Below are 16576 nucleotides of genomic sequence, written 5' to 3' on the forward strand. Positions count from 1 at the left end.
TGATTGCCCTTTCGATGGCTTAAGTGTGATTCGTCCGCTTAGGTACCACAAATTGGTTCTTTATTATGTTAGTAATATGTTTTGGTCAGATAGAGATGCAAAATAAAGAGGCTTAATCTTAAGTACATTTGACCAGTACATCATGGAATCATGATTTAGTGCCTCTCATTTTAATTATGGAATCATCACTTTTTTAGGTCCTTTAAAGAAGGTACATCCTTATGAAAGCAAGAACAGAACATACTTAGCTATCATCAGTCCCTTCGATACATCTTTCTGTTGTCCGATTCTCCTTCTTAATATATCAAAAAGTAGCTGATCAGAGTGTGCAAATAATGCGTTTCTTTGGACAAATTACTTCACTATCGTATTTTTGTAACAATTCAAGTATTCCATGTATATAAGGGATTGGAATACGTTCTTTAGGTCGTGAGTTACTTCAAATGATAATTACGGCTTCTTTTAAAAGATAATTATAGGCTAAATGTACCAGAATTCATTCTATTATACTACAGGATGAGTACTCAAAAGTGAGAATCCACTTCGAGCCCGTCTAGCCTCAATTCTAATACTCTAACAATTTTGTACTTAGGACCATTTGAAAGAACTGACAAAAAGCTAAAATTTGTTGTTTGTTTTGTTACTGTGCGATCAAAAATGACCGAGCAACAAGGAAAACGACAGAAGGTACGCGATCTCCACCACGCACAAGTCGATCTCCGACAAGAAGAGTGGACGCTGTTTTGAACAGAAAAGATGATCCCTTCTGGGCAGAATCAAGAGCTAAAGTTGAGGGAACCTTCAGGGGAAAATATGCAGCTCAGGTCATGGTCCTCGGTGCTGTGGCGTCCGACGGCAGCAAGACCCCTTCCTACTTTGTCAAGGTCAACGAGAAAGTCAACACGGACGACTACTACAAGGCTCTCAGATACCATGTCTTACCATAGATGAAGAGTAATTACCCAGGGACAACTATGTGTTTACCCAAGACGGCGTCCCGGCACATACGTCCAAGAAGGTGCAGCCTTTCTGCAGGGAGAATTCGGCTGTCTTGTGGTTGGCAGACTTCAGGCTTTCGTCCTCACCCAAGGTAAACCCTTCTGTACTTCAGTGTTTGGAGCGTCTCGGAGGCAAAACGAACAAGACTTCTCACCCGAATGTCAATGCTCTGTAGGCTTTGATCACGGATGAGTGGAACAACTTGTCCTCGGACTTCATAAAGGCCAGCTGTGCTTCTGTTTGTCCCTGTATTTAAGCCATCATTCAGAATGGAGGGGGACATATTTAATAAAAATTGTAGAAAGTTGTTAAATTACCAACTTTTGCTTCAAAAATTTGTCATAAAATAGGCACAAAATAAAAATATGTATAAATGAAAACGGCTTTTAAAATTTTCTAATTTTTGAGTCATCACCCTGTATGTAAGCTGTTTCCGACAGCCTATTCATGTGTAATGCACATCATCACACATAATTAATCTTGATGCCATCTGGAAAATTAATTAATACATAGCTATCAAGTCAACAATATCCAAAACATACATAAGGAATATTAAAAGTACTCGTTAGAGTACTTCCATTGAAGTTTGATATCCTCAGCGATGTTGAATATTTTGTTCACAATAATTATTTTTTGACTTCTTCTCTTATTTCATACAAATTTTATGTTATGATCGGTTGTCCTTCTTTGTCTACGTTTGATTATGACACTCCAGATTGAGGAATTTATATTTAATCAGCACTTACAATAAAATTTTGGGCTGTCCTTTGATATTTATTTTATTCGATTTAGAGGTCCGTTTCTGATCGTTTGAGCATCCAAAGTAGTTTGTTGGGCTACAGTTAATTTCTTCCAAATAATTTCTTTAAAAACCCACTTTCAGTGCTGAAAAAGTAAGTATATGGCCAATCTTATTTTTTAAACCAAAATAGTCCCAATATATGTGGATATTTAGGGGGTTCTGCAGGATTCTATATTAATTTGGGATGGAAGAGGCTGGGTTTTGGATTTTTTTTTTTTTAAATACAAAAATCCATAGCTATTCACAAAAATGTAAAATATTGTATATTTTGGAAGAAAAATTTTTAATTTATTTTTGAGTAAAATTTTTTCATCCTGGCGAAAGAAATTTCCTATTAAAAACTGGATATTTATTGAACTTATAAAAATACATCCCAAAGATGATGTATTAAGAGTAACTATATACCTAGGTAGATACCGGGTCGTTTCAAAGTTTTTTGGCATTTTTTAAAACTTAAAAACTCGGCGTATAATCCAACAATGTGATTCTTTTTCCATTCACCAAAGAGCTCGTAGTATTTTCTTTTTGTTTAGCTTTAATTCAAAACATTAAAGTTGATTATCATGTCACAAGAACAGTAAAGGCAAAAGATTACGTTCCTCCTTGTAATCGGAATATCTTCAAAATCAGTTGTTACTTCAAGAATGGATCAAAGGCAGCTGTTTATCATGCCAAATATCATCTAGATAAAGGTGATAATCTTGGAGATGCCGCCAGAAATACTCTTTCTTATAAAATTGACAACTGAAGCTGTAGTCAAATCCTTTAAAGAGCAGCCGGATTTCTTCATGACGGATAGGACCATTGACATAAATAATGGCCATATATCGATTAAAGAGGCTGATTGTGTCTCTACGAGCAAAAAAAAACAAATAATACAACTCATGATAGTAGAGACGGTTAAAAAGTGTACCATTAGTTCAGTTCTAGTTTTTTGGTGAACTCTTGGTCTCCCTAATATTTAGATTGGAAACCTCGAGATCAGAGATGTTCAACCTTTAATATAATGGGCTGCACTGCCCCTTGAAATATGTGTCACATGAAAAATATCCTCATAAAACAAAACTATTAAATACATATTTATTTCCAATTCAAGCCAAATATATAAATTAAACCTTATCTAATTTTTCTAGACCAAACTGTTTCAAAAAGGTCCATCTAGAAACCCTGTTCAACAGCGTCCCCAGGATTATATTGGGAGAGGGGGGTTTTTTTTTTATTTTTGCTCTGCTAAAAAAAAAAAAGAATAAAAAAATTCCCAGAGCGATAATTAAAAAAAAACAAAAACACTTGATATGAGAATGAGTGGTGGGCCGCAATTAAACATTAAGTAGGCTGTAATACGGCCAGCAGGCCATAGGTAGGGCATAAATAATTAGAGTCCCAGGCCTGCCGAATCGTTCACCAAAATAATGATGTTTTAAAGGACTCCATCAATGAGTCTACATTAAAAGCATCTGTAGCAAACTCTGCGACAGCCTGGAAGCCGCTATTACTGTCTATGATGGTCATATTCAATGTTAATGATCCTTATTATAAATAATATTAATACAACTCTTTTAGATATTCCAAGTTGTATACAAAATTATACATCATTGCTTAATTCAATCATTTTAGTATTAAAAAATTGCACGACCCGGTATATCTTATACGGGGGCTACGATGTGCATATCCTTCAAAAATGTAATAAATTGGCATTTTACTTCAAAATATACACTTTCCCTTTCATCTATACAGACTTTCCAACTATCAACAGGTATACATTGTACAATAAGTCTTAACAAGGAATTCGAAACGAATACAACATTGTAGTGAGATGCAGTGGTGTCCTCAGGAGGTGCGCTGGCGGGCTGTAGCCATTTTTTTTTTTTTTTGAGAGTAGTTTTAATTTTTGCATTAAAAAAAAATCCCAAAAAACCAAGCCAACCCCCTCAAAAAAAAAAAAATTTATATATATATCCCTGCGTTCGCTCCTGGGATGATATTGCATGAACTTAAGTAACTTCAAATCTTATTTGCTATCATCAATTTGTGCCTCTCGTCTTTTTCTCTTTTTCTTCTCTCTCCAAACATAACTTGTATTTCGCTATTTATTTTTTGGTTATGACTTGAGAGCTAGAGAGAAGAAAAAAGTGTAACAACGCTTGAAAAGAAGAGGAGAAGAAAATGTTTTCTATGATTTTTTCCCCCCTTCCTTTTTTCCGTGCATATCTCTAACTTGCAGGCCTAGAAAGACCTGCCTGTTTTTATTATTTTCCAAATAAAAAAGCAAGAAAAATGATTATTAAAGTTTAGTGACAAAGCAAGCAATCTCTCCTTCCCATCTCTGTGAACTTCTCCCTTCACTTATTTGGGTGTTTTTCTTCAATCACCGTCATTCTTCGGACGCATCAATCCCTTTATTTTTGAAAAAAATAAATAAAAATATATATAAACATCATCAAAATGTGTCCTACAAAATTTGAGGAAAATAATATATCGAAATCATCATTGGCTACGGAATATAATCAAGTGTCAAGTGACGAGAATTTCTTTGAAGGAGTGGAAAAATTACTCGAGGTTTGGTTCACAACTTCGAAAACAAACGTCAATGAGTGTGATTTGAGGAAAATCCCAAGGTATAAATAGATAGATCAATAGTCCCATCTCTACCTCTTAAAAGAAGGATTAATTATGAATAATACCTTTGTTTGTATTATATATACAGAGAATAGATATGAATGATTAAAAAATAATCAAAAACATTACTCTATACAATATTGCGTCATGCCCTTTCACAACAAAAATAATAAAAATATGAGAGTGATTTTCTTTTCCTATATGCATGTAGATAGTAGGCCTGTTCATGCTGAATATGCACTTTTACCAGGAGGATACTATTCCTTAAACATACCCCTGGTAATGCATAAAACTTAATCAAGATGCACTCTGGATTTCTGTCTTGTTTATGTGTGGTTTTTTACAAACTACTAAAAGTCCAAATATGATCATAAACCTTGTATCAAGTACATTGAAAGAAATCCCCTACTCTTTCCATGCAGTGACTATTATTAGAGGAAAGTTACTTTCACCTTCCTCCTCGTCCACAAATATGTATATCTAGCTGGGCCTTTTCTATTATTTTCTCGCAATATAAACTTTTTACAATATACATAGTGTATATTGTAAAAAATATATAGTAATTTTTACAAACATGTCCATATTTTCTACACTCTTTTTCCCTCCAAAAAATGGCCAACAAGGCCACCCCCCAAAAAAAAATAAAGCAGAGAAGGAATGCATGGTTCATGCAATTTACATATCCTCATATAAGATTTAAAATAAATATAACTGAGTGGAAAAGGTGGCCATTTTTTGAATTAATGAGATTATTTACTAATTATTATTTAAGTCATGTTCTCTAAAATAATCATGTATTTGACAAAATAATTTTTTTTTGATGAATGAAAATATTTAGTCACTCTCTTCAGTCTGTAATGTCGCGTACACGTGTTCAAAAATGTAAAATCTTGATCCTCTTTTTTGTTGATAAAATAAGACAAACTATATTTAATTTGCTTTTTTGATGACACAAAAAAAAGCTAGACCTTGTACGGTTTGATTTATTTATAAGTTTCTATGCCCGTGTTGCTATAAGCTCATGATGAACAATTTAAAAAGTTACAAATTAAGAAGTCTATATGGTAACTTCCATTTTATAGGAGTTTGTTTACTAAATGATTAAGGGTGGCGCCATCTTGTAGAAAAATAATACACCCCCTCGAATGATAATATTATTTAATTTATTTTTTTATTATTTGTAAATTAAAAATTGTCGTTTTTTTATTGTCATTTAAGGAAAATATTTATTTACAATTCGCTGCTTTAGTGTAAAAATGCCCTATTCAGACATCTCAAAATTCTTCAAGAGAGGCAAAATTTATGTTATAACCAGTAAATATAAGATTCACACTATAGGAACATTATTACATTGATAAAGGACACAACAATAGGAAGGGATGTCAGTCCTGTGAATTTTTTAACTGCCCTATGTTTTTTTGAATTGGTAGTCTGAAGAATGAATTTTCATTTCCTTAGCATTTGTGATACTTATTTAATTCCTGAGTAGTGAACTCCCTTTTCTAAATAGATTCAATTATATTCAAAAACTGATAAAACAAGCATTCGTTTGTGATCATTAAAGACGGAAGAGTCACCTTGAAGATTTGTTGTGGAGTAATAATGTGTAGTCTGTGTTGGACTTAGAGTAGAATGGGAGATCGACATAGAAGTAATTTTTGACAATGACTTTGTTTATTTCCGTTTCCCCCTTCCTCCTTTGTCACAGCTGATTGTAGCTGATCTACTCCAAAACTTTATTCAAATGATCAAGCTTACCAATTTGATTTGGGTTTTTTTTAACATGCCCAAAAACACACGATTTCCATCACTACTTAGGATAAGTTGAGCATAAAGGTAGCCCTGATAATTCAATTTTCCAAATTTGAGCAGATATGGCAATTTTATCCTAAAAGAGCAACCATAATACGTGGAAAATCATTTGAACTCTTTCTTAAAACTTTGGGGTTATTGCGTGTAATAATTGAATTCATTGCGGCTACTTGTGATATATTTATTAAACTTGTTGATAAAGACACATATATAGAAGATGATAATTTTTTAAGGGTACAACTTCAATTTTTCAAAATATTAATACATAAATCAGTATACATATATTTGGGACTAAGCTGATTAATTCAATGTTGTTGTTTTTTGTGACAACTTTTTTTGAATAAAAACAATTTCTAATGACCCTGAATAGAACCCAATTATTTATTGACCTTTCTTTTTTATAGATTTTTTTGTTAAAATAAAGACATAACTTTGGTCGTATTTAAAAAAAAAAATAATTATTTGACTGTAGTAACTTCGTTTTAGGCTTTTTCAACAATTATATGCTCGAATATCGCTTGCTTTGTTTAAAATGGGGTGGCAATTGACCTCACCTCCCTCCTGCCCCAAATCTCCTACGCCTATATATATAAGCATTTAAATTCATATATATCAAAATACATATTTATAATAAATTTATAAAAATAATGTATATAATTTGAAAAATCACAAATTTTGGAATTTGCTCCTAATTATACAGACATCAATTTTGATCGCTACATAATGATCTCAAAGTCCTGGATTATATAACAAAATGCATTTTTAGAACGTGTTGACTAATGAATTAGAGGTTAATCAGGATTCACAATTCTCCCCATAGTGTGGAGTATCCCTCTCATCACAATGTTTTTTTTCGACTATGAAAGTATTCGAAGATATAAAAACTTTATTTGCAAATATGTAGGGACAATAGGGTTTCTGATTAGGTTCTTCTTGATTTTCGATATTATGATGTAGGAGAGTAAAACCTTTTCTTGGAGAGAGTTGCTCCACTCTCTATTTTATACGTATCTGACTTGATCCTTCGATATAAAACTGTAAATGATCATTTCTTTACAAGTTGGACTAAAAAGTCCAAGGCTTCACACATAGATTACGCTATTTTTTTTTAAATTCACCTCATTTTCATTTAGTGCCAACCTTCAAAAGACAGCTGTCAAACTTTCATGACAATTTGTTCTTTAGTTTGTGAGTTATTGTCCTAAGTGATACGCTATTTTTGTCATTTCTAAAACAATGGATCAAAAACAATTTCCCGTTTTAATTTGGCACTGTTTCTTGATGGGGGAAAAAATTCTGTTCAAGCTAAGGAATGACTTGAAAAATGTTAGCGGGGGGGGGGGGTTACGCTTCAAAAAGTGAATAAATAATAATATTTATTAAAAAAAGCATATTTTGATCGAAAAAAACCCAAAAACTTTGTCTTTATTAAGTCCAGGACTTTTCAGCCAATGTGGAATGTTCACTATCAGAATGAACCTACAATTACAAAGGTTGTACCATAAATAGTGTTTACTTCTATCAATTTAAATCATGACTTTATTTATGGATACTACGTTCATATTTTGTCTAAACATTATATTGTTGATTTAACTTTTCTGAAAAAAAATACAGGAAATGATTTGTCAAAAGTAGTAGACATTAAAAAAATATCTCATTGTACAGGGATGAGTACTAAAATCATAGCGGAATGTGTATGTTTTCAAAGACTGGGGACATACATATATGCATACAAAACATTACTCAATGTATTGTCAATCAAATGAGATGATTTTTTTTTTTTTTTTTTGTAAAATTGTAAATAATTGATTAATTTTTCGTAGAAATAATTAATGATATATTTATTTTTAAATTATTGGTGCCATGTGTGTGTTCATTTCCAAGTTCAGTGGCCTCATGCTATTCGTACATATAATTTTGCACGTGTGTTTACATGATAGATGATGTTTATTTTTTATTTTTCAGAGAGTGTTTGGAGCTTTTATTGGAGAACGTTCAATGCAGCATCGTGAGTTCGTCTTCCAATGCTATATTGGACGCCTATGTTCTGAGTGAGAGCTCCTTGTTTGTTTCTCAACGACGCTTCATTCTCAAGACCTGTGGAACCACCACGCCACTCCAGTGTCTTGATGAATTGTATCGTCTTGTAAAGAAGTACACGGGTTTCGATGAATTTGAGGAAATTTTCTACTCGAGAAAGAATTTTAAGAAACCCGAGCTTCAATACAAACCCCATAAGAGTTTTGATCAGGAGGCCGCACTCTTGGATAAGATCTTTCCGGATGGATCCGCTTACTGTATGGGATCTATGAACAAGTAAATGAAATTTTTTCCAATGTCTCGTACAACTACTCACTTTCCCCCTCCCTCCCTCTCAGAATCCCTTGGGTAGTACTCGCACACGCACACACACACACGTAGATATAAATTGTCAGTTTCATGCAATGACAATTTATCTTTTTTATAACTTTCTTTACAAGCACCAACCACTTGAATTCCATTTGCTTTTTCTTACAAAACAAAAGTTAGAACAAACATAGGCATTACACGTGCCTATTTGTTTAAACATACAAACAAACAATCAAAGAACTATGTGGAAAAAAAAATCTTAAGAGACTTGATTGTCAAGACATGGAATTCAAAATCCCTTACTTTTCTTGGTTTGCAGAGATTGTTGGTATCTATATGCTCTTAATCCATTAGATCGCTATGTGTCTGGGAGATTGGACGAAGAGCCGGATCAAACCATTGAAATCATCATGACAGAATTGGATCCTGAAGTTATGGATATTTTCTATGAAAGTAATTCAAAGGATGGTCGTGACGCTACCATTGTAAGTTGCCTTTAGCCTAATACAAGTCCATTTCTATTATTGTTGGGTTTCGGTCTAAAAATCATGAGGGTCGACGATCGTCATGATTTTTAGTGAACCAAAGTAATCCATTCCTTAAATAAAGTACGGTCCAGATGAGTCTCATTCAAAATTCGGTCAAGTCTGATTATATACATTAATTGTGGATGACGTCAGTTGTGTTTCAAAAATGGAAACATCGGCCCAATGTTGAGTTAAATGTGTTGCATAAATCATATATGTACAACTCATACATCAGTAGGGTACACTGTATAAGTTTTCCCGCACTTTTTCTTTCTATCTCAAATTTGGAGAGAGTGAAAATTAAAAGTTGAAATTCAATTATAAAATTGAAATAACTTTGCTGGACTAGGGGTTGATCTGTTTGGCTCCTCATGCCTTTTTTCTCAGTCTATGGATCGACTTTAAGTCCCTCTTTTCTCTTCTCTTCCCCTTCCTCTGTAAACTCCATAAAAGAGAAACTCATAACTTTCTCCACATAATGAGACCTTCCATCTACTTTCACGATCCTCCAAAGTGCTAATTGTCGGAATATCTCGAAAAAGTCAAAGTCCTTTTTCTCCTACTCCAATGAGAATAATATGTTCTTAGCTTCGCAATGTTATTTCCAAAGTATTTAAAGGTTGCAATAATTTAATTTCAACTTTCCGCTGACCCTGTCTCCGATTTCGAGATAGAAAGAGAAAGTATGACGTGTGGGTCAACTTATATAGTGTGCCCAATCAGCATAGGTAGAAAATTTGTACATAGATTGGGATCAAAGCAATCGTTTCACGATTAGAAAACGATTAATGGTCGGTCTACAGTCTGAAATATTGATCCAAAGACCGAAACGACAGAAAATTTTGGTGTTGGACTGAGTGTCAACATTAATATCTACTTCAGGGGCGTCCGCAGCATATAAGAAAATTTTTGGGAAAAAAATTTAAAAAATACACAGCTATTCACAAAAAATTAAATTTTTCCCAACTACTTGGAGTACACGAATGAAAATTCGTGGATCACTTTCAAGTGTCCTTTTCTCGACTTGTACGTTAGCTAAAGAGCTCAAATTTGTTTTGTTTTGTGACTAATTGTTTATGCTTTAATATATCGAAACATGAATCAACCTTCATTAATTATTGAATTAATAAATGCTCAGATTTCAATGGACCCCTCGGAAATTCACTATTCTCCTTCATATTAATAAAAAATAAGGATTTTCATTGTAGTAAGACTTGGTGGTTTAGGCCCTCAAAAAGGCCAACATCAACAATGCTAACGTCACCTGAAAGTACTCTATTGATAATTAACATATTTCCTTTTGTCACATTATAGAAATCCGGGATCGATAAGATTCTTCCCAATATGGAAATTGATGACTTTCTTTTTAAACCTTGTGGATACTCAATGAATGGTATTCTTCGAAATGTAAGGCTCTATTAAAATTTGATTCTTAAGTTGGTATTTACATAATACATTTACCTTTTTTTGTAGGATTCAAATGACTTTGGATTGGTAATAAATGTCTTAAGAAGGGAATAGATAAGAACATGTGTATTTACCTTATTTTTTCATCCATTAGGGTGAATATTGTACAATTCATATTACTCCAGAACCGGAGTTTTCATATGTGAGCTTCGAGAGTAATATTCCGTCTTCCTCCTATTTGGATATATTACAGCGTGTTTTAAGCACTTTTCGTCCAGGGAAATTTTTGGTCACTGTTTTTTCTAATCGAGTAAGATTTTAAATGTTTATAATATTATCCAACTGGAATACTATATACACCATTTTTTAGAGTAGCAAAGTTATGAAATGAAATGGAGAATTGAATAATTGTGTAATGAATGTCTTAAGACTTGAAATATTTTTGTAGGTTGATTTATTTTCTGTTATCAGAATAATAGCTAATAAATAAAAATCTAAGATCCCCTTAAAACATTCATTACAGGCCTCTTTTGATTAAATTATCTCTCCTCTTTCATAATTATTTGTAATTAGTGGTAGTATGAAGCATTTCCCAGAGTTATTAAGCTAAAACTATGTATATATGAGACAGATTAAGAAGTAAATTACTTCATTTTTTTCTGTGATTTGCAAGGGGATCCACAGAATTGTATATATATTTTTTTTTTTGAGGGGGAGAGGGGCCTAAATTTAAAAAAAATCCAAAAAATCAATTTTTTGGGACAAAATTTGAAAAATTATTATTTTTTTTAATTTCAAAAATTATATTTAAAATATTAAATTTTTTGGAAAAAAATTTCAAAAATCCATAGTTCTTCTCAAAAATAATATTTTTTTGAAAAAAAAATAAATGAAAAAACCACAACTGTTCACAAAAAATTAAATTGTTTCGAATTTTTTTTCAAAAAACCAAAGATGTTCTCAAAAAGTATTTTTTTTTGGAAAAAAAAATTTAGATATTACATTTTTTGGAAAAAAAATTCAAAAATTCATAGCTTTTTTCAAGGAATTATATTTTTGATTTCGAAAAACAAATCAAAAAACAATAGCTGTTCAGAAAGAGTTAAATTTTTTGAAAAAAAAATTGAAAAATTATATTAAATTTAGAATAATCCAAGTAAAGAGCAAGAATTCCTTAATTTTTTTGGGGTAGCGTTTGCCACTTACGCCCACCCCCTATGGACGCTTCTGACGTTTCTTTTTTAAAAGTAGCGGTAGTACACGGCATGGCCCATAATTGTTTTGCACCGACGAACAGATAAGCTTTGCTTTAACTATATAGAAAATAATTCACCAAGAAATCCTTTGTTTTTCATCTGCACACTCACAAGCAGTTACACAATACTTGGATGTTCTCTTTTCAAGAAGGAAAGAATCATAACAACAGCTCGTAAATTAATTTAAAATATGACGTGAGGAGCAAGAGAGTACTTTAGACTTCAGCTTTAGCTACAGACGTTGTTTTTAAAAATGAGTCCTCATCTCATACTTTAGAGTATAGAGTTGGATGTATGAGTTGACCTAAACGTTCTTTCTTCTTTTTTAATATAGCGTGCACATTCAATTGTATCGTTATTTTTTAGATCAAGTATCTACACTCAAAAATGACTTATTGATAGCATACATTCAAATATACATAGATACAAAAACACATAAAGATAGACAAACTTTTATTCATAAGTATAAATCAAGGTTAATAGAAATAGAAGGTTATACCATAACCCATGTACGACTGGTTTTTGACTTCCACCACGCTTTTTAATAGTGGCGTCATAGAATATGATGTGTTGCGTGTTTTATCAAAATCTTGCCCAGCAGTTCGTACGATAAATCAAATTGAAAATTCAAGCAAGCCCTATTACATTATGGTCTAACCTTGTACATATATAAATATAGATTTAATTTCTACCCATACGTAGTTATTAGTTATATATAGTAAATAATTGTGATATATAAAAAGAATTTTTTTTGGAATATAAGATATTTAACTAGAATAACAAGGAATGAAATGGATCAAAATTTATCTATTGCTAATATATTCATAAGTTTTGGATAATAATTTATTTACTCGTACCCGAGAAACGACAATACCACCAACCTCTCATTACAATGTTACATTTTCTGATGAAATTGACTATTCACATGTCTAATTAATGAACTAGCACGGATACTCGCTATGCTCTAAGTAAATTGTACTAATATAGACTCAGTTTAATTTACATAAATGATAATAATTTTTGGAGCCAGATTCGGTACAAATTTGTCGACTCCTGACTCCGAATCCAACAAAAAAGGCATCGTCTCCGCAGTTCTGATTTCTATTAATCTTTGCTTCATTTAGAAAAATAGAAAAAACAGTATTAAGTTAATCAAAAATATTTTTTTCACCATTTATAGAGTAATCCTTGTATTATCTAATACGAAAATATATTTACAAATTATATAGAGGCGTCCATAAGGGGTGGGCTGGTTAGTTCTTAATAGTTCTTGCTTTTTACAAGAAAATTAAATATTTGAAATTTAATATAATTTTCCAAATTTTCCGGTAAAAATTTCATATTAAAGTTTTAAATCATATTTGAAGCATACTTTTAAATTTTTTTTTATAGAATTTAATTTTTTATAAATAGCTGTGCTTTTTAGATTTGTTTTTGGAAAATTTTAATATTTTAAATTGAATTTTTTGTATATAGGTGTAATTTTTATAACTTTTTTTTGAAAAATTTTAATATTTCAAATTTAATTTTTGAATTTTTTTTTTTACATTAAATTTTCTATTAAAAACTCTATCAAATTTTGAAATCTTTCTCCAAAAAAGTTTAATTATTTGTGAATGGATATAAATTTTTCAAATTTTGTTAAAATTTAGTTGTGAAATTGGATTATTAATTTTATTTTAAAAAAAAACTAGGCCCCTAGGTCACATCATCATGGGCGCCCGTAGAACTTTTTTAGGAGCAGAGCATGGCTGTGACTCGGATTTTTCTTTTATGGGGCTTTTTCGATATAATGTATAATGTTTATGGCGAAGCTTAATGAAGAAATTATTTTCTTGAACTCAATATGTGTGTAGTTTCGTGTCTCGGTTATTCTTAGAGAAGGAAATATACTTAGAGTAATGGACTTCATTCACAATTACTAGGTCAGATGGAATTAATCTGATACTATAATGTTTAATTATACTTAATCCGTGCACCTCCATCTGACCAATAAAATCAACATAAAAAAAGTGGATTTTTTTGATATATGCACGAATTTGACAAATAATATATTTATAAAAATTTAAGAAACTTTTTTGTAAAACTTTATATTGAAATTATTTTGAAAGAGACTAATTTTGTCGATAAAATTTTGACATTTTTACTAGGATAACAATAAAAAATCCACAAAAGTTGAGGTCCAATGACCATTGCCCTGTAGTTCACGCGCCTCTATCTATTATAAATTTAACAATCACTTTTGTATCCTTTAGAAATCCAAATCCGTTGATTCGCACAAGGAACTCTTTAAAGCCACAAATATGGGAGAGTGGGTTCGCAATGGTTTTCAATACAGCAATTTTCAAAACTACGATTTGACCTACAGCCACTTTGTTCGATTCCCTAGCTGAGAAATTTTGCTACCCGGGTCAAGCCCTGGGAACGAGCCCAAGCCTTCTTCTTCTTCTTCTCTTCTTCCTTCCTCTCCACTTTCTATAATAACAAAAAGAGTCCCTTCTTCTACTTCAATACTTCCATTAACTTCTCTTTATAATTTTAGTAATAATACATCATCTTCTTCATTCACTAACGGAAATGAGGCATTCAATCTCCTGCTTCGAATATATTTAATGCTTTTGAATTTCAACGTCTTTTTATTTTGCCTTCGACTCATGGATACGGTGTACACACTCTTACAGTCTTCCTTCTGGAAGACTAAAATTTCCTGAGGTTCCTTAAACGAAAGAACAACACACACATACTACATTCGTTATCTTCCTATTATAATATCCATTCATCTCTAACTCAAGTCAAGGAAATCTCAGTATTTATTGTAAAAGTATCCCAAGGACTCTCATCATCTTTATAGTGCAAAAAAATCAAGGAAAATCCGTATTTTTTCAAAAAGACGAAGATGATCATAAAAAGACGAATTTTCATATACATTAAAAGATAATTATTACTTCATAATTTTGTAACATTAATTCCAAGCTACGGCCATTTTATAATATCCTGTCATGCATACATTAAAAATAGTAGGGGAGGATGTAGCGGTCCGAAAAGTTCCCTTCTGGTCCCGTCATTTAATCATAAGGATGCGTCCAAATCGGACTCCTTAACCGTCCCATTATACAATATTTTCTATATGACGGATTCATCATTATTCATCAATCAATTTTCACCCATTTTTCAAAGAAACATAAGTACTTTAACTAAGCCTGAGTTAAAAATAATGACAAACTATATTTGCACATTAAAGATCCCAGTCAAGATTAATGTAGAAAACAACGCAATGTTGACCATGAGCTACCATGAGCTATAAGTTCTGGGCACAGCATTTGAACGCAAGCATATAGCCAGTATTTTTTGTCGCAGCTTTAGAACGCTAGCAATTACTTAGTAGCCTTTTGCTCAGCATGTAAACGCTAGTATTTAGCTATTAGTTTTTTGCTCAGCATTTGTACCCTAGTTTATAGGCAGTATTTTTTTTTTTTTTGGATTGCATTTAAAATCTTGCAAGTGATATGGTTAAACTATCTTTCAAAAGCTCCATATACATTAGCTAGCTGAACGCTAATGTTGAGGATTGAAAAGTTTTGGTGTTTTACTAATTGGTAAACTGATACACTTTCCTATTATGATACAGAGAAGGGAATATGTGCGCCTCCGCCGTGTAATGATAAATCTTCTTATACTCTACTATTTGCTTATAAAAGTTACTATTCGTATAAGAGGAGGACTTAATTTGGACACGCCGGATGCGCTCATTTTAACTTCTCTATTTATAATATTAATGAATATGATCCCTTTTAGACAGTGTTATAAAATGAAATAATTTTTTATGGACGGGACGGATTTTAAGTGTTCCATACTCTGTAAGGCCGATACTACAATCCTGAGAAATAACAACTAAAAAAATAATAATGTGCATTTAATAAAAAATGATTTTTGAATTTCTTACACCCTTTGCAATTAAAAGTTTTTTTGTTTAATTCAATCTTATAACATTCCAATTTGATTGCTTTTCATAAATTTATTTTTTCCCTGAGTTACATACTTACGTATTATGACGTTTTTGGCATTTTTTTTTTTTTTTTGGATAACTACAAAATAAAATAAGCAAACAAAATTTTATTTTTTATACCATATAATATTGTTTATTGTTCCCCATTTCAAAATATTATTTTTATCTCTTCCAACTCATTTTAACAATATTTATGTCTACCTATATTTTTATAATCAAAAACAAGACAAACAATTATCTTTAAATTAATTTTTATTCGAAAATTTCAAAAAACCAAGTAGCTACTTAATGAGACAAAACAATAATTATGTTTTCGAAGCATGAACTATATATTTTATTTCAGAACAACTCTTGCTCCTTATAATTTTAATATTCTTTAAAAAAAAAAAAAAAAAAAAAAAAATACACACCGTGTTGTGACTATAATATATATATATATATATAAAATAGATTTAAATTATAATCGTAAATAATATTTCTACGTTTGGTGCTCAAATAATAAAAATTTAAATATGACAAGATCCGTTTTTGTACATACTTATTTATACAAAATTCTCATTAGGATGCGTTGGAGGATGTTATTGTTATACTTTTTATTGATAGATAGGTCACAATGATCCACTCGTAACCTGGATTGTTACAAGGTAAATTAAATACTAGAAAAAAGCTTGGGGTCTATATTTTTTTTGTTGACGTCTGTCAAATATTCTTTATTATACAGAGTGCGTCCTCTGTTTAAAAACAAACTTGATTATTTTTTAATAGATTTTCTCCTACACTAAGCATCCGATTTTACTAA

General features: G+C 31.4%; 1 protein-coding gene across 1 annotated transcript; it reads left to right on the forward strand.

The window, feature by feature from the left end:
* The first annotated feature begins 3978 nt into the window (after positions 1–3978).
* Positions 3979–16298, forward strand: SamDC (S-adenosylmethionine decarboxylase). The gene is made up of 7 exons (XM_040707633.2): positions 3979–4419; positions 8198–8548; positions 8901–9066; positions 10423–10515; positions 10582–10602; positions 10670–10825; positions 14027–16298. Exons 1-7 carry the CDS (start codon positions 4247–4249, stop codon positions 14162–14164), a joined length of 1098 nt encoding a protein of 365 aa, XP_040563567.1. The 5' UTR covers positions 3979–4246; the 3' UTR covers positions 14165–16298.
* The last annotated feature ends 278 nt before the right edge of the window (positions 16299–16576 follow it).

Source organism: Lepeophtheirus salmonis, chromosome 2 (assembly GCF_016086655.4).
Source record: "Lepeophtheirus salmonis chromosome 2, UVic_Lsal_1.4, whole genome shotgun sequence".
Taxonomy (NCBI): Eukaryota; Metazoa; Arthropoda; class Copepoda; order Siphonostomatoida; family Caligidae; genus Lepeophtheirus; species Lepeophtheirus salmonis.